The sequence below is a fragment of the Spermophilus citellus genome (genome assembly GCF_964194105.1).
Source record: "Spermophilus citellus genome assembly, chromosome: 14".
In the NCBI taxonomy this organism is placed as follows: domain Eukaryota; kingdom Metazoa; phylum Chordata; class Mammalia; order Rodentia; family Sciuridae; genus Spermophilus; species Spermophilus citellus.
The window spans coordinates 71328024-71349631 of record NC_138194.1 but is presented as its reverse complement, the minus strand read 5'-3'; the positions used below and the strand labels follow the sequence as shown (position 1 = coordinate 71349631).

General features: G+C 37.7%; 1 protein-coding gene and 1 pseudogene across 3 annotated transcripts in view; both read right to left on the bottom strand.

The window, feature by feature from the left end:
- FZD6 (frizzled class receptor 6) overlaps positions 1 to 11497 on the bottom strand; it is a 38964-nt gene extending 27467 nt beyond the window's left edge. The window contains exons 1-2 of one of the 2 annotated variants that reach the window (XM_081265982.1): positions 11277 to 11497; positions 9826 to 10158 (exon numbers count right to left, since the gene is read on the bottom strand). In XM_081265982.1, coding sequence (XP_081122108.1) covers positions 9826 to 10002 — 177 coding nt within the window. In that variant the 5' untranslated portion in view covers positions 10003 to 10158; positions 11277 to 11497. Of the gene's footprint in view, positions 1 to 9825; positions 10159 to 11276 lie in introns of those variants that run through there. The other variant, XM_081265983.1, reaches the window with a different exon arrangement.
- A 5111-nt stretch (positions 11498 to 16608) lies between these two features.
- On the bottom strand, positions 16609 to 18031 carry LOC308633707 (L-lactate dehydrogenase A chain-like; annotated as a pseudogene). The gene is made up of 2 exons: positions 17311 to 18031; positions 16609 to 16948 (listed from the first exon to the last, which is right to left on the bottom strand). The product of its transcript is annotated as an L-lactate dehydrogenase A chain-like (transcript).
- Between the last annotated feature and the right edge of the window lie 3577 nt (positions 18032 to 21608).

Here is a 21608-nt window from a genome sequence, read left to right as displayed (position 1 = left end):
CCATTAATATTTAGAGCAAAACAGTAAATTGAGTTATCCTTTTAATCTCTTAGATTCTAAGTACATTTTAGAACCCAGTGAAAGCAACACTATGGGGAGATCAAATGACTGCCTGCCACCACGTTAGTCAAGGTGTGGAGTAAAAATAAGTACTCAGAGGATCCAAGACTAAAGAAGTTGAAAACTAAATGCAGTTTGATCCTGCAGGTTGCCAATTATATAAACTTAATGCACCCCACCACTCACAAGAGATCTGGTGATACTGTTGTTCGGAAGCAGTGGGACCCAGAGTTCTGAAGTAAGGATGTGTGATGAGATTCAGAGTATTATATTTACACAGTACTGTGAACCCACAATCCTCAAGGCAGATCCTCCTCATTAGAAAGACTTACTCTGTAAGAAGAAAATAGCTTCATGCTCCATATTTCCCTTCAAAGTCTCACCCAATATCTAGAGTTCCACCCCAGCATGCCCTAGGAGGGTCAAGTCAAAATCAAATATGGAAAAAAAAGGCTTATGTATTTATTAGTGGTAAGACACTGTTGAGATTGATTTCTGAGGGTTCTATATTAAGGAAGGAAAAAAAAGACACTTTTAGATGGGGTTAAGATATACTGATAGGCTTTATTTCTCAGATTCTAGATTCAATGTGCTAGCCATCAGACAAAGGGCTTTTGAAATATTCAGATGATAAGTGGGCTTTTGATGGGGGCTGAGTAGGACACCCCCAATCCAACTCACTTTAATTTCTCAAGTCTAAATGTGTATACCTTAAATAGTTGTCTTTAGCAAAAAACATAATCACCATATTGGTTTTCTGGATGTTACTATGGCAGGAGGGGTCAAACAAAAACCATTAGAGGTTCCCCTGACCATAAGACAGAAAATCAAAAACAATATTGCAGATCAAGCAGATTTTCCAAAATAGTGACACCATAAAAACATATTCACCTGCCCATTTTAATACTCAAGTGCAAGTGGATATATTGTTAACAAATTATCTGAAACAATAGTAATCAAATGGTGAAAGTGCTTTTCTAGATGTGGTCTCTCTACTGTAGACAAATCAGTATAGCCCTCCACCTTGTATGCAGTTCTAACGTGACCAATGCTCTTTTCTCTGAAAGTAATTTGCTTTCACCAGCAAGGACAGTGGCACATCTTGGCCAGCTTGCCCTAGAAAGTGGTTACCAAAGAGTGGTCCTCAATCAACAGCATCAGCACCCTTAGGAATTTGTTAGAAATGCAAATTCTCCTTCCCATTCCAGACATACTGATTTAAGAAGTCTGAGGTAGGGCCAGAGATCTGTTTTTTAATAAGCCCTTCAGTTGATGCTGACGCACACCAAAGTTTGAGAGGCACTGCCTTAGGATAACAACAGCTCTTTAGTTCTGTGTCTCAATATTACTGTCAGAGCTCATTTCACAGGACATTATAATGGTCCACCATATTGAGGACATAAATATAAAGCCATAGACATGTACCCTAAATGCCACAGAATGACATAATGCAAATGAGATTAACCCTACGTAAGTAAAAGAGTCTTCTCATCTTGGTTTTGCTACTAGTTTCCGATAGAAACTGAACACAATAATGAAACATCTAGAGATCAACTCAAGCTACCTCTCATGGACAAGGTATTATCGAACTTACCTACTCATTCATGATGCCAGATATATACAATAGCATTCCATCTGCAAGTAGCTAAGCAGATCTTAAAGACATGCTACCTATGTCTTTAAGACCTATTACCATCTTTTCCTTAAAACACACCTATGGCTTCATGGAGAGTTCCCTTGGACCAAATGACTGAAGAGGAAATAATTATAGCCTAGTGTAGGTGGCCCAGCCAAGTGTGAACTGCAGTAGGATTATAACTCAGAGGTTATACTAGTGGGCTGAATTTCAATCATTATGTCTTTTCTACACTGTTGCAAGAAAGGTGGTATGATATAAGAAGTCACATTGATTCAAGAGATACAGCTTACAGTATAACCAGATAGAAATTTTGTAAACCGAAGAACTGGTGATTAGGAGTCTGGAAAAGAAGTATGTGAATTCTCCAAAATGATCCTATAATATAAAAATATTGTTGCATATAAATGCAAACCAAAAGCCCTCCATACAGAAAAAGGTCTTAAACACGTAGACCAATAATCTACTCTGTGGATGTCAACCAGACTTTTCTCTAGTTATTCCAGTATTTGATTATTAGGCTTTGTAATAAAAAAAAAAAAAATGGTGGCAAGAAGTGTGTGTGTGTGGGGGGGGGGGGGGCAATTTAATTCTCCCTGTGGCTGATCTGGCTATTGCAGAGCAGTCAAGTTGTCAGAAGCAGAATAAGCAACCAACCTTAAGCCCTTAACCAGAAGATCATCCAACTATCTAATTTCAGGTTAAGATCCTGGGTTCCTTCCATCCAAGATTTGTTCTCACTAAAAATCCCTTTTTATAATGTCCCCAAGTAAATTGTTCCTGTATCAGGGTCTTAGTTGTAGCTAGTTTCCTTAGAGTGAGCTTGAATTCCATTCTGCCCAGTCTATGCGCTGAGCACTACTCTTCAATTCTTTTCTCTTTTCCTTGTTTCTTTTTATTAAATTTGCCATCTCTAATCAATTCTTTTTCTGCTAAACCCTATCTTAGGTGGAAAGGATGCAGAAAAAGAAGAAAATTAAGTCAAAATATAAGGAAAGGAGGTTCCTTTTGTTAGAGTTAAAGGACTTAAAATAAACAAAGGAATGACCAGAGCAAAATAATATTAAATAGGTCTGAAAGTGTTTTCTGGAAATGAATAAACATGGGCTAAAAAAGTAATCTAATAATTTTTTTTTTGCTAAAAAATAGAGCTAAAAGTGTTATTTATAACAAAAACAGATTGTCTTACATTTCCTCTACCAGAATATAAATTCCATGAGGGCAAAGGGGTCTGTTTGGTCCATTATTGTATGTCTAGTACCTGAATGGTGCCTCAGATATTTATTGATTTAGGCATTCAAATATTTGCTGAACAAATGAACACCAGCTGGTCTCAGTGATATGTATAGGGAAAGGACTATCAAGCTCCCCGTGCTATAATGTTCATGGGAGAAACCATACTATGGTACTGGGGTTGGTGGCACTAATATCCCAAAGAGAAAGACTAGGATAGGATTTTAACTGAGAGAGACTGAAAAAAGAAATGTGTTTGATTTTTCAAAAATATGCAAAATGGAGTCTAAGCAGAGTGGTCTGTAACAGCATCTTGGCTGTGTCTTGCCTACATTATATATCCTGAATACAGGATATATAAACACTTGTCAGTTTTCTGACGCACAAATCAGAATCCCATCAGTACATGGAAGTAAGTCATCTTATGAAGGCCAAGTGACTTCATAGTATCTGATTCTCAGCTCAGGATTTATGCTTTCTACCCTGGTCATCATACCCACTAAATCCCATGCAATGGTAAATGCCTTACTACTTGCTTTACAAAGGTATCAACAACAAAGCTGACTCTTAGTGATGGTGATAAAAATTGAAAGGAAGTCAAGAAATCTTAAAAAAAAGTGATTGAACAAAAAAAAGTAACAAAGCTCTAGCAAGACACAGACCCACTGAAGTCTAAAGAGTCCTAAAATATTTTTAGTTACACTTCACAGAGCAAACAAAGGCAATGTGGTTACATAAGTTTAGTGTAAATTCTTTGAGATAATCAATGGACTATTGTATAAAAAAGTGGTGTAAACTCTTGCATGTTTTTAGGAATTTTTGATAAATCTCAGGCAAGTCAGCTTCTTTTAAAAAAGAAAATTAGAGTTGAGACTGAGAAGAAAAGGCAGGAATTTGCAATATTTCCATAATGGAAGACTTATTTTTTTAAAATTTCTTGGCAGGGAACATTAAATATTTTAAATTATTTTCCCCAAAGAACTTTTCTTCGGAAATCAGACAAATACACATATTATCTGGTTGATACAACAAAGCAATCTATTTAGTAAAGAGTCAATGTTTTAGTTTAGAACTAATAACTTGAAAAGCTACAATTCTGTGGAAACCACACATTCAGGTACACATTGAAGCTATGAACTCAGGTACACAGTCAACAAATATTAATGAACACATGAAAAATATATATACTGTAGTAACAGAGTCTCATTATCTACATGTCACATTCTCAAAGAGGGGAAATGATCACAACAAACAGTCTTTCACATTATCCATATCTCTTTGTGGACAAGCTCTCCTGTGGGCATAACAAGAACAACCTAGGCGTTGGAACACTTCAAGGAAAGGAATAAAACTCTGCGCTTATCAGCAGAGCCTTCCAGGAGAAATATCACCCTTTTGGTTCACAAATGTGTCTACCTTTATTATGTAAATTCAGAGGAAGCAGTCAGGTTGCTTTCCCTATATTTGCAAAAGAACACCACAAAGGAAGGTAAGCTTGCAGTTCTACATTTAAAACACCAATGACAGCTATTATAATACCAACTTGGAACACTTTTCTGTGTGACTTTCATTTTTTATGACTAATATTAGACTTTCAGAGTACTTACAGTCATTTTTAGATTATATTCCCTGAAAAACAGGTTAATCACACTCAACATTTTTTCCCCTTATGTATTTGGGCACAAGAGTAGAGAATATGGAGGAATGATGATAGGTGAGATCAGGATGGGTCCACTGCATTCTTCTAAAAAGCTGGAAAAAAAAAAATGCCTAAAATCCCTGGATAATAAGTTTTTTTCTAGAAGTCTGTTGATCCAGTTTTTCTCCACCCTTTTATTTTGAATTAAATAGAAACATTTTATAGTACATATTAACAGTGGAAAGGAAAGCCTTTTATTTTATTTTATTTTGACATATTTCTCTTTAGACTATTTAAAAGTGGAAAGACCACATGCTGTTTCAAACACAATACATGACTTTGCTTTTGCCTGGACCTGAATGAAGGCAATTCAAAGGAAAAATACAATATTCCTGTTTCCGTTTTCCCTAGATCAGTCTCAGCTTTTTCTGGATGAAATCAGTCTCTCCAGGGAGTCAAACCTCACAATTTGAGAAACAATGCTCTAGATATGAAACAAAAGGAACACAATGGAAAACCAGCAGCCATTTGTTTTTCCATTTGGGAGCCTTAGAATGTACAACATCCTTTTCATCACAAAGCCAAGTTACTATTCAGAATTGAAAATTAACTCTTGGCAATACAAATAATTTTAGTTTCAGATAATAAAGAAAAAACTGAAATCCCTTATTTCAAGCAATATCTGAAACAAAACTTAAGAACTGTGATTATTTCAGTCTTTCAGCTTGTGATAAGCCTGACTTAAACAAATTCATGTGGAAAGTAAATTACATATAACTCAGGTAACATTAATAATAATGCCCAATAATGTTCATTTATTACATGATATAGTATCCTTAAAACACTTACTTTCAAGTATTGTGGGGTTCTGCCAAATATGGTCCCCCTATTTTTTTTTAAATAAAACTTTCCAAAAGTTTATTTGAAAAAATATACACAGCTTTTATATTAGTGACAACCCATTATGTAGCCATATTATCATATCTCCTAGGAAATATTTTTGTAAATACAATAAAGTTTTACTGAAACACAGCTATTCCTTTGTTCATATACTGTCTATGACAGCTTTTCTGCTATGGTTATAGAGATGAATAGCTGTGACAGATACTACATGGTCTCCAAAGTCAGAAATATTTGGCCCTTTACAGAAAATATTTGCAATCCCTATTCTTAACCAATGAGTCTTGAACTTTACATTCAAAACAGTTTCCTAGGGTCTATTTTGAAAGATCATGAATCAGTAAATCAAAATAAACAAACTTGCATTTCTAACAAGCTCACAGCCACTAAAATTTGAAAACTGCAGCTCTAAGATTAACAATGACCATAAATGCCTAAACAGGCTAGTTGTCACAAAATGGAAACTGAGGGCTAAAAGAAGAATGAGATGGATCTCCTGACTTACATGAAATTCTTGGTGGCTAAGAAAGTACAATTGGTTGCTATAATCATCAGGCAATTTTTTAGAAACTCACTCTACCATTAATTCAGTTTAATTTAAAAGGGACCAGCAGGAATCAAAGGCAGTTGGGTTGAAAGTATGAAGCCCAATCTATTCTTTAGAGAAGATATATTCTTAATAAAAGCTAAGGTACTCACAGTCATAATCTAGTAGTTGACTGGAATATTAATTTAAGAACTCAAACATAATGTTTGAAACATATCTGACACATAGTTTATAATCCAATGGTCTAATTAAAAGATGAATTCTTTTACTTCATATAAAAGAAATGGTTAAAAATCAAATTCTTTAAACAAATTCCAACAAATATATGTAGAGCTAATGGAGGAAAGAAAATAGAGAATTTCAACTGACATATTTCATTAGAGCTAGGCAAACAAAAAAAATATTATGTAAAACAACTAAAAATATTAGAATGTCTTTCACTTGAACACTGTAGAGGTACATAGAGGATAGAGGTGGAAGGTAAGAAGTTGGAAGAAAAATTCTTTGTTGACTTACTTTTTCTCTATTCAACTTTTATTGAGCATTTACTGTTCAGAGACAATGTACTAGGCATTAGAAATAAGGATGAATAAAAACCATCCCTGCCTTCAACAAGTTCACCATCTAAAGGCACATAAATAATTGCAATACAACATGTTAAGTATACAAACTTATAAATATTAAGTGTCATAACAGTATAGAACAGTATATTAAGTGTTATAAATAACAGTATACTAAGTGTTATAAATATAAGTATCAAACAGTATATTAAGTGTTATAAATATTAAGTGTCATAACAGTATAGAATGGGCTTATTAATTATGCTTGGGTGAAAGAAGGCCTCACTAAAAAGAGCCATTGCTTTAACTGAGACATAAAGGAACTGAGGAGGTGAAGAAGACAGAAGGGCAGGTAGAGGGCTCATCAGAAGATACAAAACTGTGCAAAGGTACAGAAGTAAGAGTGATATGAATTTGAGTTCTACAAATGGGTCAGTCTGGTTGAATCAGAGATTGCAGTGTGGGAAGGGACAAGAAAGCAGGGTCCCATAAGAAAAGTTTGGAAACTCTCTAGAAGCAGGTCTTTATTTCCCTGACTTTAGGGATATGGTAAAGAATTTTAACCCCAAGGTGGACTGCATGCATTTGCATTTTAACAAGGTCACTTTGGCACCACTAGAGAAGACAGAATGAAGGTTAGGGATTTTATTTTTGATCTCACAAGACTTTGTGGTTAAGGCAAAGCTGAAAAAAAAAATCACCTAATTTTTATCTAAATGCAGTCTGCAAAGAAGTAGTAAAGACTGAAATTTACACATTATATTCAGGTTTTTGTTTGTTTGTTTGTTTTGGTGGTGATGGTGCTGGGGATCAAACCCACAGCCTTGTGCATGCAAGGCAAGTACTCTACCAACTGAGCTATATCCCCAGCCCTACAGATTATATTCTGAATCTTGGGAAATATATCTTGCTTATCCAATAAGATTAAAGATATTTTTTAAAAAAGGTGAAAGATGACATTATGGATTATGCAGACAGAGAACACTGTGTCAGAGTCAGATCAGAGTGCTCAAACTTGAACAAATAATAACTTCGCTGGGCTGCAGTTTCTTCACCTGAATAAAAATGTAGGATTCAGGGGTTCTTAACTTTAGCTCTGAATAGAAGTATATTTCAATATAATTGGCTTCTTTTACAATCCTACCCATTTTATTTATTTAAATTTTAAAACATTAACTCTTGAGAAGGGTTTAATGGCAAGAAAGAGTTTAAGAAGCTCTGCATGATCTTTAGGTTCATTTACAAGTCTCAAATGGTAGGATTTGGGCATTCAATATAGGAAGTAAAAGAGAATGCTGCTGGCTAAGGACAAATAGGAATGGGACAGCAGGAAAAGCACAAAACTACAGATCAAAAAATTATATAGAGATTAAAATTTTGACCCAGGTTAATATTATTTTGCCTGTTCAATTCCCCTTTTTCTTTTGAAGACAGGTTAATTCTGGTATTAATGCTATTTAATGGCTTTCTTCTTTTATATCCTTAAGCCTACTGAAATGTGATTCATAGAAAATGTTCATTAGTGAAGCCTATGAGAAAATTTAGTATGTGAAGATTATATAATGAAGAGATTGGTAATATAAGAAATCAAATAAAGAAGGTAAGACCAAAAAGCCTTCTTGATAATGTCCAGACACAAAACTACTAAGGAAAAGCTAGGTAAATAAAAACCAAAAACCAGACAAACAAAACTCTCTTTTTTCAAAAAAAATATTTTTTTAGTTGTTAATGGACCTTTATTTTATTTATTGATATATGGTGCTGAGAATCCAACCCAGAGCTTCACATATGCTAGGCAAGCATTCTGTCCCTGAGCCACAATCACAGCCCAAAACTTCTCTTTTTTTAAGTCTCTTTTTTGCTTTATAAAGATAGAAATGGAACAAAAATAGTTGTCACTGTCTTACAATTATAGGCCTTTTTAAATAGCAGGGATACATCTCTCCCCTATCTTTATAATGGTTTTCTAGATAAGGAACTCAAGTCCAAATGTTATGAACTTATAAAATCATTGTTAGCATTCAAACTTAAAATGTATGTACCTACTACACAGGAAGGAACCAGATTAAGATAAAACTCTTTAAGAACACTACTGAAACATGAGTTTTAAAACATATATTATCATAAGAGGAATGATAGAATTATTGCTTGATGGTATTCCCACCACATACTTTATTTTAATGAAATTAAACTATCAAAAGTTTCTGATAAATCAATGAAAATCTTTCCTCACCATTTGTTCAGTATTGCATTGGTTTGAAAAACCATTGAAAGATTGTAACATTATTTGTAATATCTTTTAAAATAACATCTACTTTAAAAGCTGTCCCATTTTTGGACAGAAATCTACAATGAAGTAGTCAGCTGTTCAATTGAACAATGGAAGACCTTCAAAGCTGCAAAATCAAACTTGGTCAGTTTTTAAAAATGGTACCTATATTACATTTGTAGGGTTTTCATCTCTTAGAAACAACCTGAGGGGGAAAAAACCTTGACACCACCCTCAGACCATTTTTTGGGGGGTGGGGGAGACTATAAAAACAGCACATTTGTCCTCTTTCTTTCATGAGACTTATCAACCTAACAGATCTGTAGGGAGGGCAGGTTCCTGTCTCTACAGGTAGCTCTTTCTTCCCTAGCAATTTGCATATCTCTAAACCAGAGGCAAGTAACTGAGGCACCTAAGGCAATCAATCTTTAGTGTCATTCTGCTCTTCACCTGATATGTGGTTTCATTTAACAAGTATAAGAATACTTAAATGCTGTGTTTAAAAACTAGTCACTTTTTAGTAAAACACTGTCTGCAACCCCCAACATATTCCAATAATTCATTTGCTTTGGAAAAATTGAGCCAAGTGAACATTACAACTACTTATAAAAATATGTAAATTTCTTCACTTCAGTCTAGGCAATAGAGATTATATGTTCAGTGAATTGGAAAAAAAAATCAGAATTCACATTTCTAGAGAAGTTACTGTACTTAATTTTGAAAAGCAAAATATTTGCCAGGTGCGAGATATTTAGAAATCATTCAGAACCAAACTTCATGATAAAACAACTTATATTAAGCAAATTCAAAAAAGAAGGACCCAACAATACAAAAAATATGTCAGTAGGGGGATTTAATTTTCAAAAGGATTTTTCAATATATGATTTCTACAAACTTGAAAAATCCTTTGATATGTTTAAAAGAGTTTATTTAGACCACAACATAAACCATTTTTCAACAAAAGCATGATGAACCACTCACCTCCATTTCGACAGCAGCAATACCCTGGTCATAATGACCCATCAGATTAGGGAAAAATGTCATGTTGTAGGCCATTTTCATGCATCTGGGAACAGTAATTGGTTCACAGGTGAAGAGACTATGCCCCCTTATGAGGGGCAGAAAAACACACATTAACAAAAATGGGAACAGTTCCATTTTCTTCAAATTCCTGATTTTACCACATGGCTTGGATTAATTGCTTTTCACCATCAGAAGACTCCCATCCAAAGATAAAACGTTCAAATTCCTCATTTCATTATTTTGCCAATTTGAAGGAAGCTGTTTTCCTGGAAATGAGTTCTGGGTCAATTGCTGTAAAAACAACCCAGAGGGTGTTATCATAAAAACATTTGTCATAAAATCAAATGCAAGTCAAAGTGCACAGTTAAGATTTTTGTTCTAGGTAACTAACATCTGAAAAACGATGGAAAATTCCATCCTAGCGAAATACTCTTTCATCTGCTTTGGCATAGAATGTATCATTTGCTAAGGAAGTCTCATCTCTAGGGAACTGATGATTGAAGGTTTGTGTTGTACGGAACATGGGTTTAAAATGGGGTGGGTGGTGCAGCGAATGAGTTGGAGAAAAAAAAGGAATGCTGGTCTAAGTTAGGACCAAGTTAAAAGGCATTAATAGAATCATAAAATCTAAGGGTCCCTTTTGGTAATCTGATTACACACAAGAAAACAGGCCCAGGGAAATTCCTTAAGGCCTAAGGAGTTGTTAAACTTTCAAAGACTCTAAAAAGCTAGCTTTTGTGGCAGTCTTCTGGGGATAGACTTTTCCTGTTTTTTCAAAAGGCCAACTAGAGGGAGACTTCTAAGATTCTTCCTTTGGAGGAGCGAAACTAGTTTTCATGGAATGGGGGCGGGTGTGTGTGAAGAGAGAGTGATGATGCCGTCGAAATTGAAAATGAGCACATCTGTCCCGGGAGGGCGACGGCGGTCCCTTGGGGAGGAAGGCTGTGAGCCCTGAACCATGATTTTTATGACTCTATTAACCCCTTTTCATTTATTCCTAATCGCAGCGTTCCCTTTTTTCCTCCACCTCGCCCCTTTACCTCGTGTTTCCTACAGCACAAACCTTCAATCATCAGTTCCCTACCCCCCCAACACTGCCAGGTGCAGTCTTCCAGCGCCCCCACACCCGGACACCTGTCCCAGGCCTGAGCGCGGCAGCAGCGGCCCTGGCCTGCGGGGCGGCCCGGCATCGCCTTTCAGGAGTTGGCTCTCACTTGCAAGGAAACTTTGGCTGCGCAGCCTGTCCCGCCGCCAGCTCCGCAGCACCTGCGGCTCCGTCCCGAGCCTGCCGAAGTCCGCCCCACAACCGTCCAGGCCCCCAGCCCGCCCCGCATCCTTGGAGGCCCGCTCGGCTGCCCCCAGGAGCTGCCTCTGCGGCCACCCGCCGGGTCGGGGCCCGGGAGCCTCACCTCGGGCGGCGCTGGAAGGCCACTCTCCCTCCCCGTCGCCGTCCCCCCGGCAACCTCAGACGGCCCCGGGGAGTGTCCCGGACTCGAGCTGCCGCCGGGGCCGCACGGGGAGCGAGAGCTGAGCGATCCCGCGAGACTGCGCCGCCAGGTCGGGCGGGCAGGTCCGGGCTCGCGGCGGCGGCCTGGGACTCCGCCCGGCCCCGCCCGCACGGCGCCCGCCGGGCCTGGCTGGGCCGCTCGCCCCGCCCGGCCCGACCCGGCCCGGCCCGACCCGACCCGACCCGACCCGGGAGAACGGTCAGTCGGGGCGCCGGGGTCGGCTGAGCGCCCAGAAGTCCCTGCACCTTGCCGTCGGGTACGGTAGCGGAGGCCCAGGGCTGCGCCCTCACTCGCCCTCTGTCCGGAGGTCTTCATCCTAGAAGGATATATATTTTTTTAAAGTTCTTGGAGATTCTCAAAATACAACTCCCTTTGGAACCCACTTTTAAATGGAGCCGAGTTGCTCTGCCATGTCAATTGCCCCAGTGACCTGAGTTGGACAGCGGATAACTTCCAAGATAACTGTCCTTAAAAAAAAAAAAAAAAAAAGAAAAGAAAAGAAAAGAAAGGAAGAAAAGAAAAGAAATTAATTCAGGGATCTGGTTACCAAGTTTTAAGTCTGGTGGCAGTGGGCTTTCTAGCCCAAGCAGACCCTGCACTTTCAGTGATGCACAACCGTAATAGAAAGTTGTATTGCTTTGAAAGTCAACCTAGTTTTTAGTACCAGCTGTGCCACACGTCATCCCAGGTAAATTACCTATCTTTCAGAGTCTCGGTTTCTTCAATATGTAGACAACATAATATTTATAATGATAGTGTTTTTTTGAGGACTAAGCCGGGTAATGCCAAGTCCTTTATATTAATTTACATCTAATCCGCAGGACCCCTCCATGAGATAGACAGAAATGTATATGAAGCAAATGAACTTGTGGAAGCTCTTTGACAAATGCAAAATGACTTAAAGGGAGGTGATGACCAGATAAGCCATCCTGCTGCAGAAAACAAATGTCACACTTAAGTGCCTGGGGTGAAGGGCATCACAGAATAACCAGAAGAATTTTGAAATCTGCAAAGCATGGAAATGGGGAAAGGCTTGAATTTGAAGAGGGGTATTCCTTCCCAGCTTTACCAAGAGCTTAGCACCCCAGAAGGGCCTTCCGTTGGGCAAGGGTGTACCACTAAGCTATATCCCCAGCCCTTTTTATTTTATTTTGAGACAAAGTCTACATTGCCTAAATTGCCTGGGCTGGCCTTGAATTTGCAATCCTCCTGCCTCAGCCTCTCAACTAGTTGGGATTACAGGTGTGCACCACCACATAGGCAAGTCCTGAATCACGATTTTTATTTGCTAATCCTTTGTTGAGTTTTACCTCTATGTTCATGAGAGAATTGGTCTGTAATTTTGTTGTAGGGCTTTGACTGGGTTTAGTATTAAGAAATGCTGCTCTCATAGAATGAGCTAGGGAGTATTCCCTCTGCCTCTATCTTCTGGAAGAAATTTTAGAGAAGTGGTCTTGCCTTATTGTTGTCTAACATTAATTTGAAGAATCTCTAGGTCATTATTGCTGTAAATATTTCTTTTGTTCCTTTTTGTTTCCTCCTGGTATTCCTCTTACATACATGTAGTATTTTTGTAGTTGTCCTACAGTTCTTGGATATTATACTTTCTTTTTTTCTTCTTCAGTTTTTTCCTCTTTTCAGCTTGGAAGTTTCTATTGACATATACTCAAGTCAAGAGATTCTTTCCACAACCATTTCCGGTCTATAAATGAGCCCATCAAAGGCATTCTTTATTTATATTAACAGTGTTTTCATATCTAGCAATTCTTATTCATTCGTCCTTTGAATTTCCATTTCTTTGCTTACATTATCCATTTTTTTCTTGCATATTGTCTACTTTTTCCTTTACAGTCCTTAGCATATTATCCTAGTTATTTTAACTTTCTGGTATGATTTTTCCAATATTTATTCCATATCTGAGTGTGATTTTGATGCTAGCTCTATCTGGTCAAACTATGGTTTTTGATTTATAAGATGCCTTGTAAATTTTGGTTGAAAGCTAGATATGATGGACTGGGATAAAGGAACTGTGGTAATCAGACTTTAGTAATGTGTTGTTAAGGATGTGTAGGAAGGGGAAACATTCTACAGACATGGATTAGATCTGTTCTGATGAGCCTGTGCCCCTGGACTTTGAACTTCACAAGTACTTCTCAGTTTTTTTGGCCTCCTTCAGTGGGACAGGATAGGTAGAGGACACTGGAATTGGATATTTCCCTTCCCCAAGATTGATTATATGCTGATAAAACCCCTCAATAGGTTAGGCTCTGGTAAAATAGTGTCTCTTGAGTGCAGGCCTTGTTAAGAAAAACAATCTTCTGGCATTGTGTTAGTTAGCTTTGTGTTACTGTAACCAAATACCTGAGATAATCAACTTATAAGAAGGAAAGGTTTATTTGGGTTCATGGTTTCAGAGGTTTTGGTCCGTGGTCTTTTGGCCCTGTTGCTCTTGGGCCTGTGCAAGGCAGTAAATCATGGCTGGACAGTACAGTAGAGGAAGCTCCTCAATTCACGGTAGTTGAAAAACAAAGAGAGATAGGAAGGAACTGTCACTGATGAATTGCTAGAGACTCATATAGACAAGTCTGAGAGTTAAAACTTCCAACGGGCCTATTCTTTAGAGAGTACACTCATACTTCTATGAGTTTTACCTCTAGGAGCTCTGCCAGGTCCTCTCAGTGATGATTAGAGAAAAAACAAACAAACAAACAAACAAAAAAAAAAAAAAAACACCCTCCTACACTGATCATGGAGTCAGGGGAAAGTAATAATTTTGAGTATGACAGTAGTTTGGGAATGACCCCCAAAGGCTTCTGTGTTAAAGGCTTGGTTGGCCCCTGACTTGTAGCACTATTGGGAGGTAGTAGATCATGGAAAAGAGGTGGGGCCTAGGGAGAGGTCTTAGGTCACTGGCAGTGTGCCCTGGAAGGGATAGTAGAAATCCATCCCCTTCTTGTCTTTCTTTGTAATAGTTTCTTAGTTTGATACATGGCTTTTAACTGTATAGACATATACTATTGTATCCTGCCATGTGCCCTTACCTGGTGTTTTATTTAGCTTTTGTATCACTATGACCAACAGACCTGACAAGAACAATTACAGAAGAAAAAGGTTATTTTGGCTCAGAGTTTCAGAGGTTCAGTCCATGTTCAGCCTACTCCATAGTTCTGGGATGGAATGAGGCAGAACATCACAGAGGAAGGGTATGGCAGTGGAAAGTAGCTCAGGACATGGTAACCAGGAAGCAGAGAGACAGCTCCTCTCACCAGGGACAAAATATAAACCCCAAAGGCATATCCCCCAGTGACCTATTTTCTCCAGCCACACCCTACCTGACTTCAGTTACCACCCAGTTAATCCATACCAGTGGATTAATCCACTGATTAGGTTATATCTTTTATAATCTAATTATTTCACCTCTGAAAATTCTTTCATTGTCTCACACATGAGCTTTTGGGGACACCTCATATCTAAAGCATAACACGTAGGTTCTCTCTCTCTCTCTCTCTCTCTCTCTCTCTCTCTATATATATATATATATATATATATATATATATATATATGTAGAAGGCATGTTTGTGATCACTGACCTATTGCTGAGGCTATAGGAACTTGGAGAGCAAACAGCAGTAGTGGTACCTCAATTTGAAGGAGGCTGAACTTTACAGAGGCATAGAAAAAAACAGAGGGGAAAAAAAGGGACCCTGGGAGGAGAACAGAACAATGGCATGTACCCCTTCCTTCCTAAAGTTCTCTCTCAATCACTTCTTTGTTCAGATCTTGAATGCTCTACCCATGACTGCATGTATTGGCTTAACTTAGGAGAATCTATGAACATGGCATACAGGATAATCTTTATTGAAAAACTAACATTCATATGAAATACATTACCTGTTGCTCTCTGTTTTAAAAGCTAATTGCTGAAGTTTTTGTAGCATAGCAACTAATCTTTGAGTTGTAACCATTATGGTTGGCCAGAAATAATATAATTTCTAATTAATACCCCCAATATTACTGGAAGAATAAAATCAGTGTAGTAGTAACATGATACAGTAGGAAAGAACCACATTTTAATGACAGTTTGATGTATAAGACTGCTTCTTTGGAGTTCTGGTATAGTCATTTGCAATTAGAGGTTCATAATGATACAGAAAAACAGTTTTAGCTGTATTAATGCTTGGAATTATATTTTGTGCCTGTGAATTTAGCCTGATGGGTTTTGATTTTATTAACTTTCAATACCTAATATCTTTTTATCTTTAACCTTTATTTGTTTTTTAGCATAGCAGCAATGTAAAGTCAACTGTTTGAAGTAGTATTTTCTTTAAAAGTGCTAGCATCTATAAAAGGGCTTTCTGCCTCAAATATAGTAATTTGGACAATAATTAATTTTTCTTTGATATAAAATCCCAATTTTATTCCTAATTGTACCTGTTGGGTTGCTAATGAGTATACAAGATTTTTAAAAACTGTCTTAAAAATAAAAAACAAAAACAAAAAAAACTGTCTTAAAAAAACAAATGAGATAAATCCATGAATTAGAAGAATTAATACTGTTAAATTTCCATACTCTCTAAAATGCTGTAGATTCAATGCCATTCATATCAAAATTCCAATGGAATTTTTCACAGAAATAGAAAATTGATCCTATAATTGATGTGGAACAAAGAAAGACCCTAAATGACTAAAGAAATCTTTTTTTCTTCCCATTGTTCAAGATTTATTTGATATTTCAGTTGGCATGACACTTGGATAGCTGGTTGCATTGTTCATTTGTAGATCTTTCTTTTTACATTACATAGAAATGTAAACTACAGATACATATAATACACAAAATAAAATTCCTTAGAACCATTATACACAAGACATTCAATATTGGACTTAACATTAGATCCTAGGATGTGATTGGTTGAAAAAAAATTTGACCAAGCCTGTTTGAGGAAGTTACATATGACACATCTGGTTTGAAGGGCAACTGGAGCCTCTACAACATTAGCAGTGATATCTCAGAGATGGTGGAACTATTTTACACTAACTGTTTTAGGACTATACAAGTTAAGTACCATCCAGCATCAGGATATCTGTAGAGTTTATAAGCCAGGCCTATTTCTAACTTTAGGAAATCGATGTTTTTCCCAGGCCATCTGCTTTAATCACAGATCAGATAAAAAGGACAACATGTACAACCTCAACTAAAATCCTGTTGTATCCTGGACAGTGAAGTGGTATAACATTAGAAGGCTTTAAAATTGGAGCTCCTTTTAGATCCCCCAAAGTGTATCTGCATTCCTCTTCAAAAGTGCCTCTTCCTCAGGTGTCAGAGTCACCTTCACAACATCTGAGATTCCATTTCGTCCCAAGATGCAAGACACACTTAGAAAAACATCATTCTTTATTCCAAAGACCCTTAATCATGGTGGAAATGATGCACCTGCCTAAGATTCTTCATTATACTTTCTGCCAAATCTGCCACAGACAGTCCAATGGCCCAGGATGTATATAGCCTTTTAGTTTTATCACCTCATAAGCACTGTCAACCACCTGCTTTTGAACCTGTCTCCAATGTTGCTTGCCTCAGTCTGGCTGGGCACAGAATCACGAGCCACTCAAGCAGGAACAAAACTTTATTTTTGAAAAAACCACCAATACTCCGTACGCGCTGGCAAGCCAAAACCGGTCCACCCACGTGCGGAACACCGCCCCCCCCACCTCCCCCGGAATTCCCTCCTACTATCCTTCCCCAACCAATGGGAACTCTCCAGGAGTCCGGTAACATGAGTCCCGTAGCAGGCCAAGGTGAACAGCAGGAGTCCAATTTCCATATGAATGTAAATCTTAACATAATCATATCATCTCAATGGCTAGCTGGTGTCACCTTACAACCAAAAGTGCCATGCATCATATTATTTGCTTGTGGCTCCTAGCAGTTGCTTATCTGCATCAGTGCCTACATCTGCATGAAAATTCTTCAAGGGGACACTAGCAACATTCACTCCATTCCATACAGATACACTAGAGTCTTCATGCTCCCCAAGGACACACCCGTGACAGCTTAATGGGTGAACTCCCAACATTTCCCCTATCAGTTAACAGAACTGGGCTGAATCCAGATTGCAACCACTTCCAATAACATGGTTTTTGGGGAAGCCACTTATCTTCCAAACCACATAGGTCAAGATAATCCACTGGATTGGAAACAGCTTGCAGTGTGGACTATATTTTACAATATTAGGAATAATGAACTTAAAGACATTCACGTTAAGCTGGACCAGGGTAAGATGACCATTTCCCTTTTTCTGATGTGCCCCAGCTGTGATAATAACAAGTCTGAAGTTTGTAGTCACACTATAGTCTTCGCCCGAGACAGTTTTTGGTGTTCTAAGGAAAAGGCTGCCATGTTGGAGATCCATTATCTCTCCCTTCAATTTATCTTCCATGACATCAACAAGAGCAAGTTCATTGGCCAAATCCTTTATTAAGATAACTAATTGCACACGCCATGCCAACAGCACCAACCTGAACAACTATAATCTTATTCTGGGGGCCCTGATCTTCCTTAAGAATATTCACAATCAGCTGATCCTTGAGACTTGCCATCTTGGACTTGGAACCAAAAGGAATTGGGAGTGCACGTTGAGAAGGCTTTAGGGGTGTGCAGCAATGGAATCTACACTCAGCAACAGCATCTCCAGCTGATTAAGGAAATCTTGAGAAAGCAAAACAAAGCTGGAAACATTAGACTTCCTGATTTTAAACTGAATCACAAAGTTATTATAATCAAACCATTTGTTATTGTCATAGAAGTAGACATGTAGATGAATAGAGCAGCATGAAGAGTCCAGAATTAAATCTATTCATATAGTCAACTAATCTTTGATGAGGGTAACAAGAATACACAATGGGGAAAGGATAATCTCCCAATAAGTGGTGCTGAGAAAACCCTTATCTTATCCATATCCACAAACAAACTAGAAATGAATTTCATGAAAATCTAAGACCTGAAACAGTAAAACTCCTAAAAGAACACTTACAGAAAAACCCCTTTGAAGTTGATCTTTGCCGGGATTTTTGGATATGACACCAAAAGCATAGACAACAAAGCAAAGAGACAAATGGAGACCAGGGAAGTGGAGTGATTCAAGTGAGTATTGAAGCAATTAACAACACTTTAAAGAGTTTTACTGATTTCTCCTGGAAAAGGGAAGATGAAACTGATTTGTTTGTTTTTACTAGTAACAAACCTTATATAGATGGTCAATGTATCACTTGTACAAAATTTAAAACTATTTGAAGGGAAATGGAATGCTGGGAAGTCTATGAACATGTGAGTTCTTTATTAGGAAAATCTTTGAACTGGGGAAAACCATGCCAGCCTTTATCCTTCCATTCTTACTCCAATCTAGAGACCCAGCTTGCCAAAAGGAGTTCATGGGAAGAGGAAATTCTTCTACATTCTCCTACATTGATTTACCTTCTGCATTAGTGATAAGGAATTTCTTCCCATCAGGGGGTTTCTCCATTATCTTTTTTTTAAAATTTTTTCCCCACACCACCATATTTGTAAGTAGAATTGAATTACTCTTAAGGTGGTTTTCATCTCCCAAGTAATTCCACTAAGGAACAACAACTAAAAGTACAATAAAAACTTGGGTCAATTTTTGTTTCTTTAAAAATATAGTTTGGGATGATTACATTCATTTTAATTTTAAGACCTGGTTCTTACTTAAATGACTATATTTTTGCTCAAGGTTAATGTAATCTTAAGGATAGTGTTTTTTTTTTTTTGTTTGTTTTTGTTTTTAAAGCAAGAGATGGCTTAAGTAGGAATATCATGAAAAAATATTTCCATTTTAGTAAAAATCTGTGTAGGATAAATGTTGCATTTTAATTTGACTAACAAATCCATTATAGCATAAATGGCTACAAGAGCATTACCTGGACAGCTCAATAACTTGAGATATTTGAGCTTGTAAAAGCCACTAATGGGCTTACCATATTGGAAGTATGAAAGAGAGTTATGGGATGTTTTCCTCAATGAAATTTTAATTGGTTTGAAACAAAAACACAATTGATAAGCTAGGTTTGAGTTGGGTGAGACCAGGATATAGGGGAAAGAATACAGAATAAAAGGTTTATTTCCAAGGAAACAGAAACTGAACATTGTGTCGCTTGTGGCTGATTGGTGTTAGTAGAGTCTAAGGCAGAGTCTGATGTGCAAAAGGGACTCTTACAATTTTTTTTTTACATCAAACATATGTAACCTTTAAAAATTCTTTGAAGGAAATAGGAAAACCTCACAGCATAGTATGTACATAGGAGTAAAGGGTAAGAATGAAACCAAAACACAAAGGTGAAAACAAGATACGATTTCATATCTATAAGAAAGGCTAAAATCCCAAAGACTGACAATACCAAATGCTGACAAAATACATAAGAAGACAGACTGGCAATTTCTTATAAATCTAAACATATTTTTACCATATGATCCAGCAATTATGTTCCTTTGTATTTATGCAAAGGAGATGAAAACCTATGTCTACACAAAAGTCTGTATATAAATGTTTACACAGTGTAATTAGTTTTTCATTGCTGTGGCCAAAATACCTGATCAGAACAACTTAGAGGTGGGAAAGTTTATTTTTGGGATCATGGTTTGAGAAGTCTCAGTCCATGGTTGGTGAACTCCATTGCTCTGAGCATGAGATGAGGAAGAATGTCTTGGAGGAAGAACATGGCAAAGGAAAGTTGCTCAGCTCATGGCAGCCAGGGAGCAGAAAGAGTGAGAGAGGAGCTAGGGACAAAAAAGTATAATCCCCAGCAGTACCCTCAGTGACCTACTTCTTCCAACCATACCCCACTTGCCTACAGTTACTACTCACTTGGATCATTCTAATTATTAATCCATCAAATGGATTAATCTACTGGTTAGATTATAGCTCTCATAATCTAATCATTTCATCTCTGAACCTTCCTGCATTAATATGGAAACTTTTGGGGGACGCCTTATATTTAAACCAGCACAATGAGTTTTATTTATAATTGCCAAAATTTGGAGATAAACAAAATGTGTTTGTAAAATGACAATTCAATGGAATATCATTCAGCACTAAAAATAAATGAGCTCTTGCTGGTCATGTTGGCACATGCCTATAATCCCAGAGTCTTGGGAGGCTGAGACAGGAGATATTGTGAGTTCAAAGCCAGCCTCAGCAACGGAGAGGTGCCAAGCAACTCAGTGAGACCCTATCTCTAAATAAAATACAAAATAGGGCTGGGGATGTGGCTCAGTGGTAGAGTGCCCCTGAGTTCAATGTCTGGTACCAAAAATAAATAAATAAATAAACAAACAAACAAACAAACAAGCAATCTCTCAAGCCATGAAAAGACAGGGAGGAACCTTAAATGTGTGTTACTAGGTGAAAGATGCCAATCAGACTGTGTGTGATTCCAAATATATGATATCCTGAAAAAAGCAAAACTATGGAGTCAGTAAAAACAACAGCAATTTTCCAGAGACTGGAGATAGGGGGAATAGGCAGAGCACAGAGCATTTTTAGTACAGTGAAACTACCTTGTATGATAATATAGTGGTAGATACATGTCACTGTACATCTGTCAAAACCCATAGAATGTAGGACACCAGAAGTGAACCCAAATGTAAACTATGAACTTTGGCAACAATGATGTGTCAGTGTACATGCAAATACACCATTCTGTTGAGCATATCCACAGTGGGAGAGGCTTTATGTGAAGGCAGGGAATGTGTAGGAACTCTTACTTTCTACCCAGATTTTCGGTAAACCTATAATTGCTCTAAAAAGAAAGTATTCTTAAAAGAAGAAGAAAGGAAGGCAAAAAAAAGAGTTCTTCAACAACATCCCAGAGGACTCACATCTGTCTTTTGAGAATCCTATGGTTAATTTGAAGGGATGAGAGGAGTTAAGAAGTCCCTATTATGACCTTCAAAAACTATAGACAAGAAAAGTTGAGATTACACAAGTGCCTGAAAACCTTAGTAGACTGTGGGTAAAACAAAAGGAAGGTCTGTATGCAAATGTACAGGAATTCACTACTCTTCCTAGAGGCAGGGGTCAAATCCCTAACAGTGGAGTGAGGGAAGGGGGTGATAGAAAATTCCCATTGTCCCACATTAAGTCAACAGTTGAGTCCCACTGTGTGTGTGTGTGTGTGTGTGTGTGTGTGTGTGTGTGTGTGTAAGTGGGGGGCCTAAGA